The sequence below is a fragment of the Carassius gibelio genome, chromosome B10 (genome assembly GCF_023724105.1).
Source record: "Carassius gibelio isolate Cgi1373 ecotype wild population from Czech Republic chromosome B10, carGib1.2-hapl.c, whole genome shotgun sequence".
Lineage (NCBI taxonomy): Eukaryota > Metazoa > Chordata > Actinopteri > Cypriniformes > Cyprinidae > Carassius > Carassius gibelio.
In genome coordinates this window covers 13,719,445-13,736,250 of record NC_068405.1, presented here as the reverse complement: position 1 = coordinate 13,736,250, position 16,806 = coordinate 13,719,445, and the positions used below count along the sequence as shown (strand labels likewise).

Sequence of the window (16,806 nt, the reverse complement as noted above, 5' to 3'; positions counted from 1 at the left end):
TAGAAATAATCAAGAAAGTTAAATGAACACATGAAATAAAACACAAAGACAGAAAATGTTATTTAAAAATATATTATTTTTACACAACAATCCAAAATAAGTATATTAGACTTTATGCTGCCATGAGGGAAAAAGCAGATTGGTTTCAACAAAAATTTCACTGAATTATTATTTTTTATGTTTTGAATTTTCTGGTTATTCTGGCATTTTTGTTTTTAGAATTTTCGTAAAATATTTTCCTTGTCTTTTCCCCATGTGTTTACAACACGGTTTGATGCATAATGCACACATATTTCTTTGGACAATCTGACAGCATTGAATGTGTCCTGGAGTCACACACAATATCAACATAACCTATTTCAACAACAGACTGGGTCCTCTGCATCCTCATAATAATTTCTGTCATCTCCTTTTCATTAGAGGCTTTGGAAATCACTAAACAGGTTTAAAAAAAAAAAAAAAAACATTCATGAAAGACCCTATTGACAAACACAGTAGAAAGTAGGTGCCCACTTGTGTCCAGAGCCAGAGCTAATCAGTTATCAGATCTGAGAGGGATCCGGGACCAGCAGGGTTCGATAACATATCGGCTTCAAGCATCAGAACAGGTTGGGATAAAAACGCAGACTTTCTACCGAATCATCTCGGCACAAGTGACCCATTTTTTCAGCTAGTAACAACCTGAAAAAGAGAGCAACACATCAGCATAGTGTGAAGACACTTGAATTATTGATGAAATAAGGAAAATGATGTCTACTGTACCTTTCTTTAGCAAGGAGAACTGACAGTCCCAACAACTTGGCAAACTCTTCAGCTGTGAGGGAGCCTTTATCAGACACCTGGGAGAAGAAAAAAAGAGAAGGAAACCTCAATTAAACCAGATGGATTCCATCTAAAACTACCGCTCTGTGTTTGGGGGTATTGCCAAAGCTAAAAATATACAATACTATGTTTTGATTAGATTAATGTGTCACAGTGAGTTTATAAAGGAAATTATTCACAGTAGTAGTAAAAGGAAAAAAGTTGAAATAATTTGTTATTAAAGGGGTGGTTGATTATGATTTCACTTTTTGAACTTTATTTAGTGTGTATTGGAGCAGTACTTTACTGTACTTTATTTTGCTGTTAGAGAATAAACAACGTCTGCAAAGTTACAATGTTCAAAGTTCCTTTTAAAGATATCCCTGTTTAAGGACTACAAAGAATGGCTGGTAGGGACTACAACGAGCTTCTTCCTGGGTTTGTGACATCACTAACCCTGATGTTTACATAAACCCCGTCTCAGGAACACGCAACTACCCGTAGTGGTAATGGGGCGCGACACGTTTCCAGACAACGTGCATTAGGCGTTCAAGGAAACACAAACACACTGACCCCGTTAACCAATCAGAGCCCACTGCGTAATTCTAAGGGAGGAGCTTGATAGAACCAGGCCCTCAACAGACCGTTTAGATGAGAATGGAAAGAGCAGTGTAGAATAAAGTTAAAATATGTTAAAATAACGTTTTTTTTTTAATGATGCCATGAACACATTACACTGCACCTCATAAACACAATCAAGCTTTCGAAAATAGCTGATCAACCACCCCTTAAAAATTTTCTAAATGGCAATCAAGCTAATTTCTTGTCCAAGATACTCACAATATTCATGCACTTAAGCACTTATTTTAAAGAAAATAAATGACATGCTAATTAAATTAATTTGATTTGCACTTCGTGCTGTGACTGCTGTGAAGCTTTTGTTTACATAATAAATGCTTTGGTACTGTGTATATTTATTATGCATATATAAATACACCCACACACACACCGTATATATTTTGAAAATACTTACATGTATTTACATGAATATATTTGTATTCATATTATTTATATTATATATAAATATATTAAATGTATAAAACATAACATATTTTTCTGAAACATATACATGCGTGTATTTATATATACATAATAAATATAACACAGCACACACATATATTAAACACACTTTTATTTTGGATATGATTAATCCTTTGACAGCACTAATATAAATATATATTAAATTCTATAGAATCATCATAATTCCTCCAAATCATACGCAATATATAAAAAACTCATTTCATTTTGCATTGAGATTTTGTCATTTTTGGCATCACAATAACAATTTTGATGAAAAAACGTTTTATTTGAATGGTTCTAAAATTGGCTTAATTCATGCAAAATCTAATTTCTTATTCTTATGTCAGTGTAAAATGTGACCCAGGTGTGATCTTGACTGTTTTCGTGAGATTCACCTACTATGCTGTATATACAGAAAACTTAATGGCTGATTCAAAACGAATAGAGCAATAACTGCCAACTCATGTCAAATGATCTTCAAACATTCTTGCTTGTTTTTTAACATTCCTCTCTTTTACCACATCTGTCTTGGACTCTTCAGGGATGGAAATCTGATCTGATACGCCTCTCATTCCAGATCTTTGACTTAAAACACCACCCCCCAATCACATCTGCTAGCTGTGTCTTGTCCAAAAACACTTTGAAGGTGGTTCATTTCATGCCATTTCTAGCAGGATGAAACTGGAAACTTCTCTCACTCTCATAACCACAACCATTTAATAGAAGGGGAAGAAATTGGCTGTATAAGTTCGTGGTTATAAACCTGATCCAATTTCCACTCTACGAACCTGTAATTAAACATGACAGGAAGTTGCCGCATGATGTTTGAATGGATACATAAGTGATTTCACAGATGGGGGAAAATGATGGCATGGCACTCACGTTATCTAGAGCTGAGGCAATCATTTCCTCTTCACTGTGGGACTGGAGCTGAACCACCATCACGCCGCTGTCAAAAACTCGCAACCTGACAGGGAAAGAAAATTATGTTTATGTTGCTGGTTGCTTAAGAACCCAGCTGCTTCGTAATCTAATCGTATGCAACCTAATTGTGGTTTGAGAATCAAATGGTTGTTTTCTTTTGAAAGGTGGAATATGCAGCCAACAGACAGAGGGCGGACATGGGTCCTGAAAACAGGAAGTCGGCCAGGAAGTGGCTGACCGATCCCACGCTGGCCTGCTTCAGCCTACAAAGACTGGCTTACACAGACAACATCCACATTTGCTCACTTTTACTCACGCAAACACACACACAAATCAAACTGCTCACACCCTTACCGTAGAGGAAGCTTCAGCGATTCAAACATCTTGCAGGCATTGACTAAGTCTTCCGGAGAGAGAAGCTGTGAAGAAATTTGCAAGAAGATCCACCCAAAAAAAAAAAAAAAACACCATAGAACTACATGAATATTTATGCATATAAAAAAAAAAAAAAGAACCCTAAATATATTTTTCTTACACTTATTTTAATGTGCGTGTACACATTAAAAAGGTTTTAAATGTCACTATGATTACTTTTTAAGGAATTACTTTGAAATTATACTTTTATTATGGGTCTTCTTTATTTTTTCAGAGAAATGAATGACGGTTTCCACAAAAAACAAAAAGCAAAAAAAAAAACACTGTTTTCTAAATTGATTACAAAAATGTCAGCTTTGCATCACAGGAACAAATTACATTATTATATGACACTATACATTATAAAAAACGTTTTTCAAACCCTTCATAAATATCATTAGGGTTTTGGGGACAATACCATATGACATTTTAGAGCCTGAAATTTGCTGTCAATATTCTGATAGATGCAAACCAAACCTATACATCACATGCATTTAAAGTGTGAGCTTTCTCTCTACTCTCCAGATGGCTGTGCCATCATCAGCTTCACTCTTAATGCTGCTGGGAAGGAGATCAGGATCAGATCTGATTAACTCAATGACAAGACAGACCGATGTTTACAGCTTCATCTTACCTCCATACCACGGGCTCTGTTCACCAAACAGTACACTTCAGTGAGGGCCATCATTCCTCCACGCTCCTGTAGAGACCGAATAACAAAGAATAATGATACAAAGATAATATCACCAAGACGGAATGTAAAGTCATCTGGATATTATTGCAAATTAAACCCCAACAAGGTGATGATTTTCAGATAATGATCAGCTAAATTTACATTATCATAATTAATACACAGCAACTGAAAACAGTTGTTCTGCTTTACATTTATGTGGAAACCGTGATACATTTTGTGAAGGATTCTTTGATGAATAAAATGTTCAAAAGAACAGCATTTACAAGAAATATAAATCTTTTGTAACATTATAAATGTACTGACTACTATTTGCTTTCAATGAAAAATCGTACTGACCCCAAACTTCTGAACAGTGGAGTATATTTGCAGGTGGCCATGCAAAGCTGCTTGATGATTATTCAGCATTAGAAATCTATAATCGCTCACAGTTACCTCCAGTGGGGCCTGCAGCATGTCTCCCAGCTGTTTGGCGAGTTGGATGTGGTATTGTGTGCCTGAGCCGTGCGTCTCTCGGGTCACTGGGTTGGCTATACCCATACTCAGCAAATAAGACTTGAAGCGGATAGTCTGTCAGATGACACACAAAACAAACATGACAAATTTAATTGCAGCTCTACTCTAACCAAACATAAGAAAGAATGAGCAAGCCTGGCTGTTACAGGCTATTATCAATGCTGAGAAATTCCAATTTTAGCATGTGAACAAAACAGATCAAGTCATGTTTTTCCCCGTCTGATTGTGGATTTCTGTAATAACTGGTCATTTTCTGTGCAATAAATATTTGTGTCTATTTGGATGCAATGCTGCATTTAAGAATCATGGTGGATCTCAATCCTGGTTGCTTTTCCGCTCAATTCTAGGTTCTATTTATGTCACTGTCTCATTTCCTTGCCCTCGATGCCCCTGTATAAAGTGTATGTTGCGAGCGACCAGGATTTCTGAGCTCTGTGTGGATTACACTGCCAATGTTTGCCAAGCTTTGGATTTATAGACACTCCACTGAGCCAGAGAACATGACCCAATGGTACATAATCAAATGTGTTGTTTTATCAAAGAGAAAAGGACTGATATCTGACTTTTAGAAGCATATCTGTGCATATGGAGGCCAAATAAAACAAAACATTTAGCTATAACAATAAATCTAACAGCTGTTATCTACATGTAATCTAAGAAAGCCTATTAACTTAAGCAGGATCAAAGCAGAAATAGACTTTGATGAGGAAACAGCCTTATAAAAAGGCTCTTCTTACAAGTTCATGTGTGTATACAATACTATTTAAAATATTTGGGGCAGTAAAGTTTTTTTTTTTTTTATTAATACTTTTATTCAGCAAGGATGCATTAAGTTATTCAATTCTGTTTAAAAAGAACCCTGAAAAAATGTATCCGTTTCCACAAAATAATTAATCAGTAAACCTGTATAAAAATAATGATAATAAAAGAAATGTTTCTTGAGCAAATCAGCATATTAGAATGCTTTCTAAAGAATCACGTGGCACTAAAGACTGGAGCAATGATGCTGAAAATTCAGCTTTGCTATCACATCACAAAATAAAAAAAACTGAACTAATATTTCACAATATTACTGTTTTGTCACATTAAAGGAATGCTCAACTTAAGACACTTCTTTCAGAAGCATGAACAAATCTTACCACCCCAAACCTTTAAACAGTGAAGTATTTATCCAGAATATGATTAATGATTGGCTAATGTCAAATATCTCAGCCAATCACATGACCAAACCAAGCACCTCAGGGTCTTAAAGCTCACCTCATCTTCTGTAATGTCACCCTGCTTGTCTTTGATTTTGTTGGCAATGGATTTGGAGAGCTCCACCATCTCTTTGGCCTGCAGGGAAAGATAGTGATTCGCTGAATCATGACCGATATGATTGGCCGTGGCTGTATTGTGCAGGATAACAGTCCAACCCAGCGACCTACTGAGTGACTGACCTTTTCCATCAGTTTACTGAGATCCTCAAAGGCCTGAAAGAAAAGTGAGATGGAAGAAATGAAATCCAAAACACCTCTTTATCAAGGGCCGAAATCACCTGTAAATCACTGGGTGTGCCCACACCTAACAGGATATCCCACCACTGTGCACTCTCTTTTTATCTTCCATTATAGCTGTGCCAGGAAGCTAATCAGAGCTGTGAGGTCATCTAGCATTAAAAACAAGGTCCCGCTTGCTTTCAACATCAGGGGCCCCTAGAAATGGGGCCGTGGCGCCCACAGCGTGTCTGATTATCTCAGGCTGGTATCCCAGTGCTGTAAGTTAGATATGAATACCTGTCAGTCTGTTTCTCGTTCTTACCTCAGAAATGTTTTTATCTGTCTCTTTTCTTTTCTCTTCCAACTTCCGTTCAATACCCACAATCCCCACTGCGCATGTTCTTCCTGCCTACAGAACCACAGAAACCAGGAGAGAGAGAAAAAAAAATGTCTTTGTTAAACACAGACACGCACGAACAATAACTCAAAAAACATGCAAACAAATAACAAAGGAGCAGGAAGGAAAGGGTTTGCCCAGGGGTCACTGCTTCAGGGCCATGGCTTGTTCTTTACAAGACACAAACTAAAAAAATAAAAATAAAAAAAACAGCATAAAAATTTTGCAAGATATCGATAATATATAATAAAAACACATATCACAGGTAAAACAACATTTTGTAAATACTTGAACAGCTCAATATTGCAAATGACAAATGGCAAATAACATTATAACAGTGCCACCTTGTGGATGTAATAGGGACTGCATCTTTATTCACAAAGACTGATTTTATTCTGAAGCATCATCAGATCCCTAGAGTAGATAACTGACTAGCTGTCACCAGTATGAATATTTATTTTAAATAATTAATGCTATTTTTCAATTAAGAACAGCTGACACAGATGCAACTTAGTTATTTATATATATGCTAAGAAAATATCAATTTATTAATCTCAAATTAATCAAATCAATTAAATAAATCATGCCATTAATTGAAAACAATAATCAACTGCAAATGCTTGCATTATTCAGCTATTCACAAAATATTAATAATAATAAAAAATGTGCCAACTTAAAGCTGAAATAAAATTAAATATAAATATTAAAATTTGTTGAAAAAATAACATTAGAAATGTTGCTTTGACAACTAACTGAAATGAACTGATGTTAAAATATAATTCTGACTTATTTCAGTGAAAATTATTTTAGTAAAATTACTAAAAGTAAAACTGACCTAATAAAGCTGATTTAAATAAAAAAACATAAAGCTAATTTAAAATTAGAAATATTAAAATGAAACAAATGTAAATAATAAAAGTACATAACACAACAAACTAAAATTAAAATGAAATGTTTAAGTATAATAATAAAACATACATTATTAATAACTAAAATATACTAATACATATACATATAAATACTAAAATAACACTGGATATTTATAATAACTGTTCAGTGCATAACTATATACAAAACAATAACATTTGCTATTATAAAAAAACAACAACAATGATATAACAAAACAAAACCCAGTTGTTAATGTTTCCTTCAAAGTTTCAGTTTAAGCGAACCTTAGGTCCTGTGGGGATGGGCTGTGAGACAGGTGTATTCTCCCATCGTTTCTGAGTCATCTCTTCAGTTAGACGTCTGTAAAACTACACACCAAACACAGCACAAGTTACCTTATTTACACCTTTCTAACACTTCTGCTTCGTTCCTCTCTAAACGTCATGACTGCTTATAGTACTTGCTTCAAACTGCATTAAGCCAGATTTAGTGGAGAGTAATAAGCTCTATGTACGTGGCAACAGAATTAATCTATGCATCATCATCATCATCATCATCATCTCAGTTGAAATATTTGTGACATCACTCCTTAAGTTACTGACCTCAATCTGCACATGTTCGTTGAAGGACAGCTCTATATAAGAGTACTTGCTGTGCTGGTAGGGGCCTGGCTCCTTATTTTCCAGGGCTTGATGCAGGTGAATGACAATCTTGGCACTGCAGGGTTGGAAAGGTAACGGTTTATTTTTAAAATATAGATTAATAAATGGGGAGTATTTCCAAATATTATTATGGCATGCTACCCATGCATTAGATGCTCACTTATGTTTAAGTGCATTCACCTTTTTCCGATGCCAGCTGTTTGCTCCTCAAAGAATATGATCTGTGACAAGCGATTTCAGCCATTGTTCTTTAATTAAAGCAAAAGGACATTTAAGAGTGGGGGAAAGAAGTTAAACATAAGTTAAGATATTGGACATAACTTCATGTAAAAGCAGCAAAAGATACTGAAGATGACATATATGGAGCATTATTATATAGACTATCTATTCAAGCAATACATAAATCATTATTAGATTTTATATTATTCCATTTCTAATTCTACAAATTCTTTCCAACAGCATTTATAAGCAACATGTAAACGACATAATCTAAAATGTACATATGTTTAGCTGTAATGTTTACATCATTGTCAGGTTGGATTTTCCACGCGGTTGTCATTTCAGAAATTTCTGTTGAATCCACACTAAATATCTACGAATAAATACACTGTCTTCCCCATCGTAAACTCTCACTCCTCTTTGCTGAATTACCACCGTTTCATTCATCTCAAGAAGCCCATTTGTCCAAACAAACCTGTCAATTTTTAACAAAATAATAAAGCAAAAGTAAATAACGGAGCTACTGCTGTTTACTTTCGCCTAGGTGTCTGGTGAATTCGCCTGTTTGAAAAAATACGACAATCTATTCAGAACTTCACTCTTCCCGCGTTGCTTTTAATGTGTGTTATAGAAAGTAATAAAATTGAACTTAAAAGTATCAATTTTATTTAAATTCCCCCCATTTATGATAATTCGAAACCTACTTAATTGGTTTGTTATCTTTAAAAATAATTGTCAGTATTTATGATAAATCGAAAAACTTAATATAAGTTAGTGTTTGAATAATAAATTATAATTAGTTTAGAAAAATGCCTCTACTTTCAAAGATTTAATGTCAACTCCTCTCGAGGCGTATTTAGAAACAGACTCTTCCATGTCGGGGTCCTGACAAAGGAAGTGGCAGACGAACTGCAGCCGTTAGCATCACTGCTAAACCCCAACAAACAGCGACGGCATATCAAAATAAACAAAACTATCGGGTGAACTATGGTCTTCAGTCACTTTAGCGAAATTTGTAATTGTGCAAACACGATAAAAGACATGCATGTATGTAAAGAATGGTGCATTTGAGGAGTGTGTGGATTTAGCACCGGACTATTGTTCCTCATGTCATGATGCCAGCCTGATCTTAAAGAGACCGCCAGCCTTCTGTTGCACCTGCTGAAATCATTCAGTCTTCACTAAAAGAACAAATCATATGCACAAATTTGATGAATTCTAACATTGGTGCTGTGAATAAGTATAACAAAACTACTGCATTAAGTGTCCCATCATCAGGTAAATGAAGGCTCGTCATTGATAATCAATACAGTGACCAGAACATCGACGGAGAAGATGGACAAGAAATCTTTTGATATAGTATTGGACGAAATTAGAAAGGTATCTTTTATATTTTCAGATTTATACGTGTCTGTTCTGGAATTAAAGAGGCACTTCTTATCAGTTTGGTTGATTATGGTTATTAAATAAGTCACATAGGATCATATTAATAATGTAATTTTTGTTTGTTCTGAAGTGTGTTTTGACAGATCAGCGAATCAAAGCTATAGAGCAGGTTCATGGGTATTTCTCCAGTGAACAGGTTTGCTGATACTAACAGTAGAGAACTGTATAATTCTGCATTTATCTTCCATCTACTTACCTGTCAAATGTCCTTCCTCAGGTGATTGACATTTTGAAATACTTCTCATGGGCGGAGCCACAAGTAAAGGCAGTCAAAGCCTTGCAGCATGTAAGAATTCAGTTTCTAATTGATTTTGTTTATCTACAGTCTTGTTAGTTGAGCTAAATGACTTGATTTAACTGCATGTTCCTCCAGAAAATGGTTGCAATTCCAACAACGAAGGCTGCAAACATCCTTAATTGTTTCACATTCTCAAAGGACAGAATTATTGTACTAGAACTCATAGCTCTGTAAGTTACGCTCTACAGACATTATGCACATCTGCAAATATCCAAACAAATTAAATATAATGCAACAAAGCAATGTGTAATGTTTACTTTACAGAAATATTTCTGATGCCCAAAATTACCGTCCTGTGGAGGATGCATTCCGTACTCACCTTGCTGAGAGGAAGCGTGCAAGAAGAATCCTAGAGCAGGTAAAACTTCCTTGTTCATGTAAATTTACAAACTGTACATCATGGCCAAGTTTAGGCTATATTGAATGAATGAGGATTTACAGTAAATGCAGTAAATGTCTGTAATTTGTTTAGGTGTGTAAGGTGGGATGTAAAGCTCCAGTGGCGATGATTTCATCCTGCGGGATGATCCCAGGCAACCCTTACCCCAAAGGCAAACCCAGCCAGGTCACTGGAACATTCCCTGTAAGTTCCCTCACTTAATAAATTTATTAAATACGTTGTAAATGCATTGTTTCATTTAGTTCTTTATAAAACGAATTGTGGCTTTTATTGGAACTTTTAAGGGATTACCTGCCAAAAAGGATGGAGACGATGCAACTCTGGATGGAAAGGGCATTGCTGCACGCATCCTTGGACCAAGCAAACCGGTATGTTTTAATGGACCGGTGCTACTGGCCAAACAAATTTGTTATTTGAATGTTTCTGATAGTTCATTTTTGGCTAAGAATCCCATCATGTGATTTTGAATAGTGAACAAATTTCTTATTATATCCATTTCTCTCTTTTTCTGCAAGTCACCATCAACATACAATCCACACAGACCTGTCCCATACCCTATCCCGCCATGTAGGCCACATGCAACCATCGCTCCAAGTAAGACCCTTTTCCTTCAGATTAGAGTAAAATTATCAAGAATAAATTGTATGGGTAATAACCTTCTTAATGTACAAGAAACAGTAGACCATGCATATGCCAGCAATGTGTCTGTGTGCATTATGAAAGTTAATTTGGGGGACTGGATGCAAAATGTTCTTACCCTCTTCTCCGGATGCTGCCCAGGTGCGTACAACAACGCAGGTCTGGTGTCAGTGGGTGGGGTCATCACCGCCAGTGTGCCACCCCCACCCTACCGAGCCACTCCCAATTTGGCAGGTACAACGTGCAGTTGCTAATGCTGTGTGCTGCCTTTAACAGCTGTGACTGCAATGCTGTCTTTAGACGCTACCTCTCCACAGCATGCTCTAAATCTGCCTGCAGCACCTACAGCATGCAACTTGATCATGCTTAAAACTCTTGCTGGGGTTTCTTTACTGATCTAATATGTTCATTTCCATATGCCACAACTGATTATATTATTAGAGTATTTTATTTTCCAGAGTCTATGTGTGAATGTAATGTTCTAGAAAAAGTTGTTACTTTAAGGCACTTGCAATAGAACTTAACTACACTGTTCACTTTTAAAGCTTGCTTCTTAAATCTTTTTGATGAAACTGATGTTTTAGGCTGATGCGTAAAATTTACATTAGAATTTCTCTTATTGTGAAAGGTTCTTATGTATCTTGGAACAAATGTTTAAAAGTCTCATATTAACACAAATAATATTTAAGCCTTTTTGGCATTACTTTAAATAGTTTAAATCTATTGTGTCTCATTGCATCCAAGATGCTTGCTTTTTTTTTTTTTTTTTACAAACATAGGGGACAAGTTAATTTTCTATGAACCCAGACAATTCTATAATATAGGTTTGAAACAATTTTGCCTAATAAATTTTTTCACAAGGGGGCGCTATGTCATATATCGTCGGTCCATATTTAGAGCGTGAATGCTTGCTCTGCTGCATTGTGCATCTTGAGGTGCAGCTAGAGGATTGGGAGATTCCCTGAATTCTCTCTTGCTTTCTTTCTAATGCGCCTTTAAAATCCAACACTGATCAACTTAAATGCATGTGGTACCTTTGTTTTTCACAATTCATAGGGCTTTCTTCTTTTTAATATTTCATTGTGCTTAATGTTTCATATTTTTAGGTTACAGCAGACCTGTCAGTCAACAAAATCCAACCACCAACATCTCTGGCACACCTGCTATCTCTCCTCATAACTCCACCGCATCTACTCCTGTCACCTCCCAGCCTCAGCCTACCACACCAATCACTCCGGTTTTTCCTGGCATGGTCCCATCCCAAAACCCTGGAACCCCCTCCCCTACTCCTGCACCCTCACCCTCAGTCATCAAAGGGCCTCCTCTCCCAGCTGGTTCTCCCCAAGTTGCCTCAAACTCCAGTGGCCACACCACACCAGTTCCTTCTCCGTTCCCTGGCATGACCCCTTCTGGTCGAAACACCCCTTCCGTCATCAGAACTCATACACCATCTGGAACAACCTGTGGAACACCCGGGCCAAGTACAAGCATCCCTCCTTCTCCATTCCACGGTGCACCCCGCTCAGAAACACCTTCCGGTGGACTCACATCTTCTCCCAGGGCATCTGGTGACCCCTTGACTCCTCATGGAGCTATGGGATTACACTCAATGAAGGGTTACCCACCTTCCTCAGATTACCAGTCAGCACTTTCACTCCCTGGCACTCCCTCTACCCAGTCACATTCGGTTATCCGTAGTTACACACCCTCAGGGATGTCCTCTCTCACTCCTGGACGCTCTACTCCCAACATGCAAGGTGTTGGTGGATTACCAGTGCCGCCTGCGGCTCCAAGTCCTAAGCCCTCTCCTGGACTGACCTCTCAGGCAGCCATGAGTAGCCCTGCTGGAGCTTTGTTTAATGAGCAACATGCCAGCTCCATGGCCCGGCACGGCGGAGGTAGTGGAAGCAACAGTCCTGTTCCTTCTGCTTTCAAAGGTCCCTCCAGGTCGGGCACCCCTTCTCTTAGCTCTCTAGTAATGCCTAGCTCTGCTGTTCTTGCCCGACCCATGGGCATAGCCCATGGTACTGCCTCGCCACAATCTTCTTTACCCAGCACTGCTGGTGTAGCCGGACTCCACAGTCTTTCCTCAGCTCTGGGCTCTCAATCTCGAAGCAGCCCTGCTCCTCATTTTCCAGCAATGTCTCATTTCCCTGGATCCCAGTCCTCCATTTCCACCCCATCCACTCCTACTCCTCCAGTCTCATCTGTATATTCTCCAGTCTCATCTGTATATTCTGGCATGGCTCATTCTAGCGCTCCCACACCCACCCCCTTTGGCCTGGGATTGACCACAGCTCCCTCCATGTTCCCGGGTCTTCCTCCTGGCCAAAACCCTGCTTTCCCAGGTTTTGGAGGCTCAGGGCCCAGTGCAGCAGGTAGTCCAGTGCTGTCCTCTTTAATGGGGCTTCCAGGAGCCTCTTCCTCAGTAGCCACCGTTGCACCTCTCCAGGCAGCAGCAGTCGCAGCAGCTGCTGCAGCAGGAGTCCCCACCTCTTCTCCCGTGCTTCCTGGATTCGCCTCTGCATTCAGCTCTAACTTCAACCCCGCCCTTGTTGGCCAGGCTGGGTAAATTTTTTTCCATTTAATTATGTTGGATGATTTCATGAAGTATTAACAATTAGAGAAGTTTGATTATATTATTCTAGGGTTGATTTAGGGCAGGGGTAGCAAACCTTGCTCCTGGAGGACTACATTCCTCCAGACTCCAGTTTCAAGCCACTTGCTCCAACACACCTGCCTGTTATTTTCAAGAAATCATGAACACAGTTTATTAGGATTTGATTCAGGTGTTTTTAAAAAGAGGTTGGTGCTAAACTCTGCAGTATGGTAGCCCTTCAGGAACAGAGTAAGCTAAGCTACCCCTGATTTAGAATTATTTGAAAAAAGCAGAAAGTGCTTAACCAGGGGTACCTTATCCTTTTCCTGGAGATCTACTAACCTGTATAGTTCAATTAATCTGTCTGTAATTATGAAGTGCTCCTGAAGATATTAATGAGATGATTCAGTTGTGTTGGAGCAGGGTTAGAGTTGAACTTTGATGGAAGGTAGATCACAAGGATTGGGACTGAGCACTGCTGTGCTAAACTAATGTGTATCTGAATTGTCTATAGTATGGAAATAAGTTCCAAAACCTAGTGGGCTGTCTACTTATCCAGCATTATAGGTGCACAACACAAGGGCTTCTCTAAAATATAGGAAGCATAATTATGCTTGATTATTTTTTAGGTTGATTATGTTTGTATTTCATTTTAAAATTGAAAAAAGTATCAGTAACTACAGTTTAGTCAAATCTCTAATGGATTGTTTTATCCACTGTTTGTGTTCATTTTATGTTTATTTAATTACTGTACTGAAAACAATGGTAATTGGAAAACCAATTGGAATCAAACCAGTATAGAGTAACTTTTGTAGTTTTTTTTCTTCTTCTTAGGATTCTGCCCTAGAAGGGCTATGTAGATAGTAGTCAGCAAGGGAGGTCACTCTGTTTTTGAACTGGTTATGTCAAACATTTTCCAGTTGAAATGCTCTGCAAAGTCTAAAGTCTATCTTTTCTATTCTTCATTTTATCAGAGTAATAACCACAAAAAAAAAAAGAAGAATGGTCATATGGCTGATTAACTTGAAGTTTAGATACCAAGTCTGTCTGCAACATATAACATGAATTATTGCTGTCAAGAAGCATTATTATAGTGAGCACATATTTGCGATAGCTTTTCGGATAGCATGCTTGCTTTGAATTTAGTACTGCAGATTATTGTGAAATTAAGTAAACAATTGCATCTATTTGTGTTAGTAAAATAATCATTAGAACTGCATTATTAATAAGCCTATGCAATGTTGCTTAATGTGTTACTCAGGCTAAGTGGTAGTCTCCAGGCCCCTGGAGGTACAGCTTTCCCAGGGTTGCTGTCTTTCTCCCCAGGGATGCCCAGCTTCTCCACGACAGCATCTCCTGTTGCCCTTTCTGGTCTTCACAACTCCAGCATGCAATCTGCTCTTTTGCAGGTAGGGCCATGCAATTAATTGAAATTCAATTTCGATTTCTGCCTCCAACAATTATGAAAATGTAATAATCGGCATAAAACATTCATTATGCCCCATTCCAACCCCTTTCCAGCAGTGTGCTTGCCCTCCTCCATAAAATCCCATTTTCATGTGTAAATAAGTAAAGCCATGTAATGTGACAAAATGGAACAGGCTTCAGTTATTAAAGTTGATTAGATTTATTAATGTTTTTAAAAGCACAAAAGAGAACATGCTCTGTTCCTCAGGAGTCTTGTGCTCAGAGGTTCTAAGGTCATCTTTTAGCTGAACATAAGCTCACAAATGGTCAAATACAAATATAAATGTGTCGCTTAGTGATTATTCATGTAAACTCTCATTGGTTATGTAATAAATGAAAGTTAACAGATTAGAATGAAAATACTTCTGTAACAGTAAATTGGATCGTGCGGCTCTTAAAGTGACAGTGGGCTATATTCCTGCTGCTGACTGTGGGCTTAAGAGCTGTGGTTCTTTGATTGATTATTAGGGCCACTGGATGTTATTATTATGTCTGCTATTATGATTACGAGCAAGATTTTTTTTTAGAAGAATTTGCTACTCTATGCAAATGTTTGTTTTGTGTGTGTGATTGCAGGCTCACTCTGCATCAGCGCTCGACAGTTACCCTCCCCAGCCGAATGGATTCGCGAACTATCCTGCAGCCACTGGCTCAGGTTTCCCTCTGCAGCCAGGCCTACATCCACAACTGGGCTGGCAGTAACTCATTATGAGTTACAGAGGACAGGCATATAGAAAACCGTGTGTGCAGTGTGCATAAACAGTGACGAACATTGTGGACTGTCATGATCCGCTTGGAAAAGATGTGTAATAATGCAATTATGGGTAAATGAAAAACGCGGCAGCTCTACTCTCCAATAATTTCCTGTCGAAGACACTCTACGTCTCAAATAAAGACAAGCTTGTGGTTTAGATCTCTGCATTAGTAGAACAGAATTTTTATTGACTTTTGAGGGCTGGGCTGGACTGTTTGTTATATGTATTTGAATGAAATTAATAATATTCTTTAGTATTATTTTTTTGGTTTGTAGTAGGGTTTAACTCTGTTTAAGCATCATAATTTTAAAAATGAATACTAAAATGAATTTTAAATATACACCAGTAGAGCAAATGTGTGGGTGTCTAAATTTTACTAAACTGTTTTTCCCTGCATCATGAAAGTAGTTAACTGACCTTTTCTTAAAATCTGTCAAATACTGTACATGTAAATACCCTTTGAGAATGGGTAAATTAGGTGTGTGTTCTTTGTACTGTAGATGTTCTGTTTTTCCCCCATTATTTTCCTAAGTTACCTTGCAAATATTAAAGGAGATGCTTTGCAGCTGCAAAGTGACTTTAGTGTTACAAATTTTACAGTTGTGCAATTTTGCTGATATTAAGGTCAGAACCATGAAATTTGCATGTATTGATCTCAGTGTCTCATGTGTAGATCTCAGTGTCTACGATAATCAAGTTTGTGTTCATTATATATTATAAAATATAATAAAGAATATGGTAGGTTTTAGTCTAGTATGTTCTAACAGCATCATGAAATAAAAGTTCTTTTCTTAGATTCTCTTGCGGTTTGTTTTTATTCAGAATTTTCTGGTTCGCGGTGAATGTCACTTCACCTTTCCCCTGTTCAGGACTTTCCAGAAGGACCACAAAACCCACAGCAGCTTTCTAAAATGAGATGCAATGCAGGCAGTCACTACAAAAAAAAAAAAAAAAAAGTTCTAAATATTTTACTACCAGTATTCCATTGATGCCAGATTATGGGAATTAGCAAATTGGTTTTTAGATGGCTGTTGTTGTTTTTTATGTTTGATTATTTTTAAACAGAAAAGAATAAACTTGTGTTGTATTAGTGATTCACCCTTTTTGATTCGGAGAGAAAACCTGGCAAAAT

General features: G+C 37.5%; 2 protein-coding genes across 7 annotated transcripts; one reads left to right on the top strand and one right to left on the bottom strand.

Moving 5' to 3' along the window:
• Positions 1-56: 56 nt before the first annotated feature.
• vps36 (vacuolar protein sorting 36 homolog) lies at positions 57-8,642 on the bottom strand. Of its 5 annotated transcripts, none has more exons than XR_008155669.1 (14): positions 8,375-8,642; positions 8,032-8,099; positions 7,792-7,906; positions 7,474-7,557; positions 6,227-6,313; positions 5,866-5,898; positions 5,684-5,761; positions 4,346-4,480; positions 3,854-3,919; positions 3,160-3,224; positions 2,764-2,848; positions 2,645-2,669; positions 763-839; positions 609-681 (listed from the first exon to the last, which is right to left on the bottom strand). XR_008155669.1 is itself a non-coding variant. In XM_052567751.1 (13 exons), exons 4-13 carry the CDS (start codon positions 7,531-7,533, stop codon positions 600-602), a joined length of 768 nt encoding a protein of 255 aa, XP_052423711.1. In that variant the 5' UTR covers positions 7,534-7,557; positions 7,792-7,906; positions 8,032-8,099; positions 8,375-8,639; the 3' UTR covers positions 57-599. The 5 variants fall into 5 exon arrangements, 3 of the variants coding, with proteins under 3 accessions (XP_052423711.1, XP_052423712.1, XP_052423713.1); XR_008155668.1 differs by having other exon boundaries at positions 622-681; positions 2,400-2,669; positions 8,375-8,641; XM_052567751.1 differs by lacking the exon at positions 2,645-2,669 and having other exon boundaries at positions 57-681; positions 8,375-8,639.
• Positions 8,643-8,939: 297 nt separating this feature from the next.
• Positions 8,940-16,470, top strand: LOC127966621 (proline and serine-rich protein 1). Of its 2 annotated transcripts, XM_052567742.1 has the most exons (12): positions 8,940-9,450; positions 9,587-9,652; positions 9,734-9,802; positions 9,890-9,984; positions 10,079-10,172; positions 10,287-10,397; positions 10,499-10,582; positions 10,730-10,808; positions 10,995-11,087; positions 11,960-13,421; positions 14,714-14,861; positions 15,496-16,470. In XM_052567742.1, the coding sequence occupies exons 1-12, from the start codon at positions 9,406-9,408 to the stop codon at positions 15,619-15,621; spliced, it is 2,472 nt and encodes an 823-aa protein (XP_052423702.1). In that variant the 5' UTR covers positions 8,940-9,405; the 3' UTR covers positions 15,622-16,470. The 2 variants fall into 2 exon arrangements, with proteins under 2 accessions (XP_052423702.1, XP_052423703.1); XM_052567743.1 differs by lacking the exon at positions 10,995-11,087.
• The last annotated feature ends 336 nt before the right edge of the window (positions 16,471-16,806 follow it).